At 35.7% G+C, this 8762-nt stretch overlaps 2 protein-coding genes across 2 annotated transcripts; one reads left to right on the forward strand and one right to left on the reverse strand.

Moving 5' to 3' along the window:
- The first annotated feature begins 1873 nt into the window (after nt 1–1873).
- LOC107875856 (U-box domain-containing protein 12) lies at nt 1874–3956 on the forward strand. Its single transcript, XM_016722723.2, has 2 exons — nt 1874–2658; nt 2733–3956. Exons 1-2 carry the CDS (start codon nt 2123–2125, stop codon nt 3646–3648), a joined length of 1452 nt encoding a protein of 483 aa, XP_016578209.1. The 5' UTR covers nt 1874–2122; the 3' UTR covers nt 3649–3956.
- A 958-nt stretch (nt 3957–4914) lies between these two features.
- LOC107875864 (G2/mitotic-specific cyclin S13-7) lies at nt 4915–8467 on the reverse strand. Its single transcript, XM_016722735.2, has 7 exons — nt 8018–8467; nt 6905–7098; nt 6597–6803; nt 6266–6394; nt 5921–6169; nt 5682–5843; nt 4915–5594 (listed from the first exon to the last, which is right to left on the reverse strand). The coding sequence occupies exons 1-7, from the start codon at nt 8067–8069 to the stop codon at nt 5256–5258; spliced, it is 1332 nt and encodes a 443-aa protein (XP_016578221.1). The 5' UTR covers nt 8070–8467; the 3' UTR covers nt 4915–5255.
- Nucleotides 8468–8762: the final 295 nt, after the last annotated feature.

The following is an 8762-nucleotide window of genomic DNA, read 5'->3' on the forward strand; positions in this document are numbered from 1 at the left end:
TATAAAAAAAAAAGACATAAAATCACCATTGCTTATCCCGAATTCGCTAAAAGACACTTTAAGTATGCAGATGTCCTATTACCCCTTAAAATTATAAAGATCATTGTAAATGAACTATTTTGATCGAATTTCAGCTTATGTTTGTGTTCCACAAAAATGACGCGTGTGAATGAGAAAGACAAACTGCAAGAACAAATTAAAAAAATATCACGTGTGAATATTTTTTTCAATTCTTTATAAAACTCATCTTCTCGTTCATCTTCTCCAAATCCCCATTGAAATGCAATTGAAGCTTTATAAAAAAGACGTTGACCTCAACAAAATCAACCCCAAAAGATAAGAAATTTATGATGGTGAATTTTATTGAGGTCATGTTTATTTTTCGATGAAAATAACAAAGTGATAAAAAGATTGAGAGGCATAATCTGTCAGCCACCATTTTTACCGGCGATTTTTTTTTTCTAACGATAAAAAAATGATGAAATTTCAATTGTCACTGAATTATAATAGCGAGAGAAATCATCATTAAAAATGAACGAAAAGTTTAGTGAAATTTCAGAGAAGAAAATTCACACTTAATTATAAAATCACTCACTCCCTTTTCATTTCAAATGAAAGGATTAAAATAAGTTATATGAATTTTAAAATTATTATAAGTATAATAACACAAAATGGTGGAATTAGGATAATAGAGTGAAAGAGGGCTTAGTTTAAAATGGGGGGGGGGGGGGGGGGGGGGAGGGGGGGAGGGGGGATAGAATGTGTGGAGGTTGACTGAGGGAGAAATTGGAGGAAAAAAGAAAGTGGGAGATAAAAAATAAAAAGAAAAAGAGAATTAATAATTGGTGTAAGGTGGTATTTCTAAAATTTGAGTTTGATCCAAAATGACATAATATCAATTTGAAATGATTTAGGGGTAATAAACTCCAAATTCTAAGTGTTTTCTTTTTTTAAATTCTAAACAATATGTGTTTATGTCTTTTTCTAAAAAAAATAAAAGAAATTACTAGAATGAATCAACTAATTGTATTCCCATAAAAAGAAGGTAACTTACATAAATCCTGAAATGTTTAAGGGTTAGAATATTTTATCTCAACAATTTGTTAAATTACATCATATCCCAGATTTTTAAATTTGTGATACATAATTTTATCCTTGATACATATGCATTTGATACATTTATAATTTAGTGGTTAGTTAAATAAGGAAATAATTAATGTTCAATTATTACGGGGAGTAAAATTAGGTACAAATCGTGAAAATGATACATCTGGTTCCAAATGTATCACAATGATATATACACCTGGTTTCAAATGTATCATAATGATAGATACATGTGGTTCCAGATGTATCACAATGATACATTTCGTAAAATTATTCACTAACCATTGAAAATTCAATCTCACACAAAAATAAATAATTTATATTTGCCAAACATATGTTAAATATATCAAACATTTATAAATAAATTTAAAATATGAATCACTATTACAAAGTATATGTCGCTATCACATTGTTCAATTTCTCCTCTTTTCCTTAGTGAGTACTGACTTAAAAGTTGAAAAAGAATTCAAAATTGATAAAAGAAAAGTTGATAAAAAGATTTAAAAAGAATACAATAAAATTGGTGAAAAACTTGCAGTAAAGGATATAAAAGTTGTATCAATTGATGATAATCTCAGAGAGATTTTAGGGGTTGGAATATTTAAAAAAAAAATCTTTAAAGAAAAATAGATTGCATACATTAATTGTGGAGTAAAATTAGGGTGAGAATTTTATTTATATGTATCAAGAGAAATTTGAGATTTTAAGTAATTGTTTTAAACGTGAGGAATTTTGGATAATAAGGTTTGTGGGTTTGTTTAATTTATGCTAAAAGAAAGGTTTTTTACATTTTCACAAGTAGATCAAATCATAAAACCATAGGGTCTCCAAACGCTTCACACTCCAATAAACCCAAAATCACACACCAAATAGTCTTCTCAAACCTCTTGTTAAATTTCCCATTAATTCACAACAACAACAACATTAGCAACTTTCTTGCTGTTATTATCCATTAATTCACTACCCTACTTGTAATGCAGCATTGCCGACATTAAGTTTTCTGAAGAACTAAGCTACAATGGGCATTATGTGTCATCGCCGGAACAATGTCGCTCCCGGAACTGATCAGTTCAAGTTGTGGTCTTCTTTTTCTCGCGCTTCCTTCCGCCGCATGATCCTCGACGCCGTCCGCTGCGGCGGTGGCGTCCAACGTCATAAACGTCCCGACCAGGTGGGTCCCATCAACCTATGTGAACCCAAAGAAGAAAAACAGATGATGAAGAAGAAACCTGCTGCCGGATCCGACAGGTTGTCTGACCTAATGAGGCTGTCGGAGTCTTCGGAGAACGAGGATGACGTGCTATTGCGCCGAAAGGTGCAAATGCTGGAGGAGTTGAAGAGAGTAGTCAAGCGCTTACAGAGTAGCCATGTCGACGCCGTTTTAGAAGGAGCAAAGGAGGTCCGCCGACTTACCAAGGAGGATTCCCAAGCCAGATCCACATTAGCTTTGCTCGGAGCTATTCCACCCCTCATTGCATTGCTTGATTCAGACGATTCCTTTTCTCACATCGCGGCTCTCTATGCTCTGCTTAACCTTGCAATAGGCAACGATGCGTAAGCTTAATAATTAGATTTGACTTCTTTTATTCTAGCATGGTAGTTGCTAATTTCGTCGTGTTTTACTGAAGGAATAAAGCAGCAATTGTTAAGGCGGGGGTGGTTCACAAGATGCTGATACTCGTAAATGAATTCCCAAATCCCGATGTGGCTGAAGCTGTAGTTGCTAATTTTCTTGGGTTGAGTGCTTTGGACTCCAATAAACCCATAATTGGTTCATCTGGAGCAATTGAATTCCTGTTGACAATTTTGAAGAATGTGGAGGGGACAAACAGTTGTCAAGCTCGACAAGACTCGTTGAAAGCGCTTTACAACCTTTCCATCTCGCCTTTGAATGTTTTCCCCATACTTGAGACTGATCTCATACCATATATCATGAACAAATTGGGAGATATGGGTGTAAGCGAGAGATTTCTGTCCATTCTTTGCAATGTAGTATCAGTAGCAGAGGCCCGGAAGGCAATTAGTAGTGTACCAGATGCCTTCCCCATGTTGATTGATGTTCTGAGTTGGACAGATGCACCAGGTTGCCAAGAGAAAGCATCATATATTTTGATGGTGATGGGTCACAAGTCATATGGTGATAGACAGTCAATGATTGAGGCTGGAGTTGCTTCCGCCCTGCTTGAATTGACCCTTCTAGGCAGCACATTGGCTCAAAAGCGGGCATCGAGAATCTTGGAATGCTTGAGGGTGGACAAAGGAAAGCAAGTTTCCGAAAATTATGTAGGTGGAGGTGGTATGAGCACCATGATATCTGCCCCACAAGCTTCTACAGCATATTCTTCAAGTGTTCAATTGAACGATCGGATGGACGATGATATGATGAGTGAAGAGAAAAAAGCAGTGAAGCAATTAGTCCAGCAGAGCCTGCAGAATAACATGAAGAGGATAGTGAAAAGGGCCAACCTACCCCATGAATTTGTTCCTTCTGATCATTTGAAGACCCTCACAACAAGCTCAACTTCTAAGAGCGTGCCATTTTGAGATTACTGAGTATTTAGCAGCTTGGAATTTTCTATTTAATGTATGGTATTGTCTTGGTTCGTCTCAGATGCTCTTGTAGTTCCGGTAACTATATGGCGATATAGTAGCACTCGTATATTGTAAATTTTAGTATCAGTATAATAGTTTAATCTTCCTTCTTGCTTAGTCTATAAGGAACAACTGCTAAATGGTATGGATCTCTACCTGTTAGGAAGAGAGGCATTAGGCTAATTAGCAATATGAGTGAGTTGACTTGCAGATTTTCTTCCTTTATCCAAGTGCAACCTGCATAATAAGTTCCGTCTTTGTTAAAGAAAGTGCATCTATATTTTGTTAGAAATCCTTTACTATTCTTGGAGCTTCTAACTACTGCTCCTTGTTATATGAGCCCCTCGCAATTTTACCTTATGTTTCACAATGTTGAAGATCATCAATATGCCAGGCAATCCGAATGCAGTCGCGGGGTGCACGGAAGCTTTGCTGCCTGCACTGAAGCCTAAGGGGTAGAAAGAGAAACATCCTCGTCATATTCCTCATGCACGAGCTGCTCCCACAGATACTTGGGAGCGCAGTTACAAGTTGGCTTCAAGCTGTTCGTGTTCCCACTAAAATGTATCTCTGTTAATACAAATTTTCCAATGAATAAACTGTTGTATCCCCACTCCAAATTAAAATCTCGTTTATCATGATCAATTTCTTGTTTGAACTGCCAATGCTTTTGAAAATGAATAAGCGCTTCATGTCAAGAATGCCCAGTCAGATCCAGTTTGGATGGGAACAAAAGTCAGAAAGAAGGCGTTCTTCGGCATTTCATTTTTTCAATAATAACAGTGCTGCACGCTCCACTCTTCTTCTGATACCGACAATGAAAAAGTTCTGTTCTTTGATTATCGAGGGCTCAATAGATAATTTTCACCAACAAAGATTCTTCATTTCGCCAGACTCCATACGGAAGAACAAATAGTCTCTGTAACTAGTTTTTGTCAAGTTCCAGAAACTGGTTTCGAAGAAACAAAAAGTAGTAGACAAGAAATGTAATAAAAACTAGGTGTGTCCAAGTATCTTCAAAGTGTGTCGATCTTATGGGGGCTGTACTTTTTAAACTTGTGTTGGCAAAATAATGTTGGACTAACTTGCTTATTACGATGTGGGGCAACAATCTTGGAGGACCATCTCTTCTAGTATAATTATATTCACTGTATTGTAAGTTTCGTGTTGCAAAAATATCATGTTCCATTCAACAGAGCAAACAAAGAAATTACTAGTTACACACATTAAAGAATGAATGTATTCACCAAAAAAGAACATATAAAAGTTACTGTACGTGACTTCACTAGTAGGTAAAAATAAACCATAGTTTCTCCAAAAGTATCACACTCCAAAATCCAAAATCACACACCATTCTAAAAAGCTAAAGAGATCATCACCCAGAAACATGATCTCAACAATACTTTGCCAAACTAACAATCATTAAGAAGTAGTAGTAGTCGTTGGTGAAAGTTTTCTTGCTGGTGGGAAGAGGGCAACAGCACCTGGACTAGAAAATCTAAATAGATCATCACACCACAAAACATGATCTCAACAAAACTTTGCCAAACTAACAATCATTATGAAGTAGTAGTAGTAGTTGGTGAAAGTTTTCTTGCTGGTGGGAAGAGGGCAACAGCACCTCTATCTGGACTAGAGAACTTTCTGTATATTGCCTTGAGCTTATTTTCCGCAGCACCCAAGTGATAGCTAACCAACTGTTCTGCACATTCCATCAACTCATCTTCTGTGTAGCCAGTATGGTGCTGCAGAGTTTGAGTCCATAGAGGTGGACTTTTGTTGAGTGTGCTACGAGCAGCGTAAACTGACGATGCTGCCAGCATTGATGGACAACATGCTATTGTGGTCTTGTAGTTCATCAGACCAAGTTCAGCAAAGAAGAAAGCCATGTTCTCCATCTACAAAAAGAATGAGTTAATTAGCTAGCTAGCCACTACACCAGAATAATTTATGCCAAAAGATGAACCAAGAATGATTAGTAGTACCTCTTGATCATTAGGCGTTGAAGCTTTAATGTACCTAACCAGAAAAACATATGGTGTTGGAACTGTCAGATACCATTCAAGCTTACCAAGAATTGCTTTCTCCATCTGAAGTATCTGGTCTCTAGCATATGCATTGTCTGATATATGAATGAAATCATTGAGCTGCAAGAGACGAAAAAAGTTCAAATCCTTGTTCCGATTGGCACAACAGAATAATGAACTGCATAATAATAATATACCTCTGGTGCCCAAATCTCTTCATACTTGCAAGCAATTAGCATTGAGCTAATGCCAACCAACTGAAGTTCCCTCCTTGGAACTGTCTTCATCGAGAGGAAACGGTCCAGTATGTTGATTGTAAGGTATAGACTTTCAGGCATTAGCTCAAACTTCCTATGAACTTCTATTAGCCAGTCCACAAGAATGGCTCTCATCTTATGATTCAACTCTGGTTGAAATTCCATGTAGTCATTCACTCGACTTTCGTCCTGGATTAGACACATGTATAGCATATAAGATTCTAATGGTATGGAACACAAACAGAACACACAACTACAAAAAGATGTGTCACCATATGTGTATACCTCAGTGAGCTTGTAGAAGTTGTAGACATCCTCAACGTACTCCACAGCAGCCAAATGATTGTCAGCATCCACAGCATCAATATCGTCAACAACTTCATTCTTTGGTTTATTGGCAAGTCCATAAGCAGCCTGAAAAAGAACACATTTTTCAGAATCTTGATATTGCCGAGAACTACACTATTCATCTAAAGAGGGAAATCATAAATATCCACAAGAAGAACATATTTTTCAGATTCTTGATATTTGCTTAGAACTAAACTATTCATCTACAACAACAATAACATACCCAACGTAATCCCGCACACGCTACAGTATTCATTTATATATATACCTTGCTTCTTGCTGTGAGGATAGAAGTGAGAGTCTTTCCAGTTTTCTTTGTCTTTCTTCTGCTGCTCATCATGGGGCTTTCCTCAATAGTCTTCACTTCCTTATCAGGGCTTGTGACAATAACAGTTTCATGTGCAAGATCTGATGCCTTCTTCTTAACTTGTAACTTTGTAGGACCAACTCTACTGACAACATCTGCAAGTGGTTTCTACAGAAAGAAATACAAAAAGAAAATTAGATACACCATTTCAAGAACCATGAAAAGTTCCATAAAGACACTATTTTCGATGTGTTCAGCAAAATTTTTACCTTGTTTTTCTCTGCTTGTGCGTTTTCTAGCAACTGAGCACAGAAGCTCCTAGTAGCAGGACGAGTAATCTGCGGTTTAGGCTTTCCTTCGACAGCAGGAGCAACTGTCACAAGGTTGCCTATGTCTCCGAGAACACGCCTATTTTTCCCAACGACTTGTCCTTGTCCAATTTTCTGTTTTCCTCCCATGTCTCCTATAGAGATTAGTAGAATTCACATGAGGCAAAATGATAAAGTTCTTGCAACATACATTAGAGATTTCAATCTTCAATTAGTCAATCAATCAGCATCAATGTCAAAAGAAAATAGGCTATATGAAATCGATATTCATCAGATAAAAATCCATAATCATAATCATCCAAGAAAACCAACTTTAATCATTTAATGAGAATTAACAGTTCAGTAAAATGACTTACTTCTCTGTACTAAGTAATTCAAGAATCCCACTGTCAGAACACAAAGAGATATTCAACGGAGAATATCACTCAAAAGTTCTTATAATACAACAAAGAAATCTTGCATGTCTGAATATAAAACAATAATATATCATGCCCCAAAACAATAATCTATCATGTCCATTAACATTCCAATTCTATATATACTATAGGCACACATTAACAATTCTTGAATATCAAAAAAGAAAAAATCAGCCATCAAAAACCCAAAAACAGATATTCAGTACTCAATCAAAAAAAAGGAAAGTACCAATAATCTAGAATATACCCACAGCTCACTCCAATTCCGATATCAAAATTTCAAGAACCCCAGTATAACCACACAGAAAAAGAACATATAACAATTTTTTTCAATCAAGAAAAGGAATTTCACTCAAACATCACTAAAATCACACAAAAAGAAACAATTTTTACGTCTTAATACAAAAAGAAAACCAAGAAAAGAACAATCTTTTTGGCAGGAATAAAAAAAAAGCCGGAATTTCATTCAAATCCCCCTATAAGCACACAAAAAAAGACCATTTTTTTGTCTTAATACGGAAAAAAGCCCAGGAAAAGAGCAATTTTTTCATCATAATACGAAAACCCCACATGAAATTCTGTTAAAAATCACTCGAAAAACAAAGAAAAAAGGGATAAACAAAAATTTCATTCAAACCTCTAGGTAAATTATGAGGAACAACAGCAACAACTTTCTTGTTATTATCCATTTCAGTATCTTCTTCTTCTTGATCTTGTTCTTTGTCTACTTGATTAATATTAATCTGTCCAAAAACTCCACCAAGACTATTCAAAATTGACGAAAGAAAAGAATGGAGACGATGACTATTCCCCACCTCCTCTCCTTCTCCTTCTATATTTTCGGTCGCCACTATTCCTCCTTTCGTCAAGCTTCTTCGCTCTTTGATCGTATCGTTCTTCAATTTGTGAGTTTTTGAAGATTTTTTCACAGATTTTTGAGTTAACAAAGAGAAATTATGGCGAAACTATTTGGGATTTATATTGAGGAAAAAATGGAGAAAGGAGCGTTTTTTTTTTAAAACTTTTTAACGGTCATATTTTTGGCTTTTTGAATAAAGAGCGTCGGATGGGAAGTAATCGGACAGTCAAGATGTGTTCTAGTGAATATAAGGGCTTTTTAAACTAGCCGTTAAGAGTGGTAGTGAAGTGTATGAGAACATCCTGGGATTTTGTTACCGTTTGGTAAAATTATTAGCATTTGGAAAAAGAAAAAAAAGCAATTATTTAGGTTTTAAATTTATTTATATTATAAATAGAGGTGATAAAATTAAGCGATAACTATGTAACTTATCAAATATAGACTCTTAATTACTTTATTTATCTTAAATTTCAATTAATTACAATTCATAGTTCCTCTTGCCTATTAATTATTCTTAAATACA

Source organism: Capsicum annuum, unplaced genomic scaffold, assembly GCF_002878395.1.
Source record: "Capsicum annuum cultivar UCD-10X-F1 unplaced genomic scaffold, UCD10Xv1.1 ctg1490, whole genome shotgun sequence".
Classification (NCBI taxonomy): Eukaryota; Viridiplantae; Streptophyta; class Magnoliopsida; order Solanales; family Solanaceae; genus Capsicum; species Capsicum annuum.

Bases quoted from the DNA above. Each gene is read 5' to 3' on its own strand.
- LOC107875856 (XM_016722723.2), top strand. From the start codon at position 2,123: ATGGGCATTATGTGTCATCGCCGGAACAATGTCGCTCCCGGAACTGAT. The intron at 2,659-2,732 runs GTAAGCTTAATA...GTTTTACTGAAG, and splicing joins CTTGCAATAGGCAACGATGC to GAATAAAGCAGCAATTGTTA.
- LOC107875864 (XM_016722735.2), bottom strand. From the start codon at position 8,069: ATGGATAATAACAAGAAAGTTGTTGCTGTTGTTCCTCATAATTTACCT. The intron at 7,099-8,017 runs GTTTGAATGAAA...TAATCTCTATAG, and splicing joins TCCTCATAATTTACCTAGAG to GAGACATGGGAGGAAAACAG. The intron at 6,170-6,265 runs GTATACACATAT...TGTCTAATCCAG, and splicing joins ACTTCTACAAGCTCACTGAG to GACGAAAGTCGAGTGAATGA.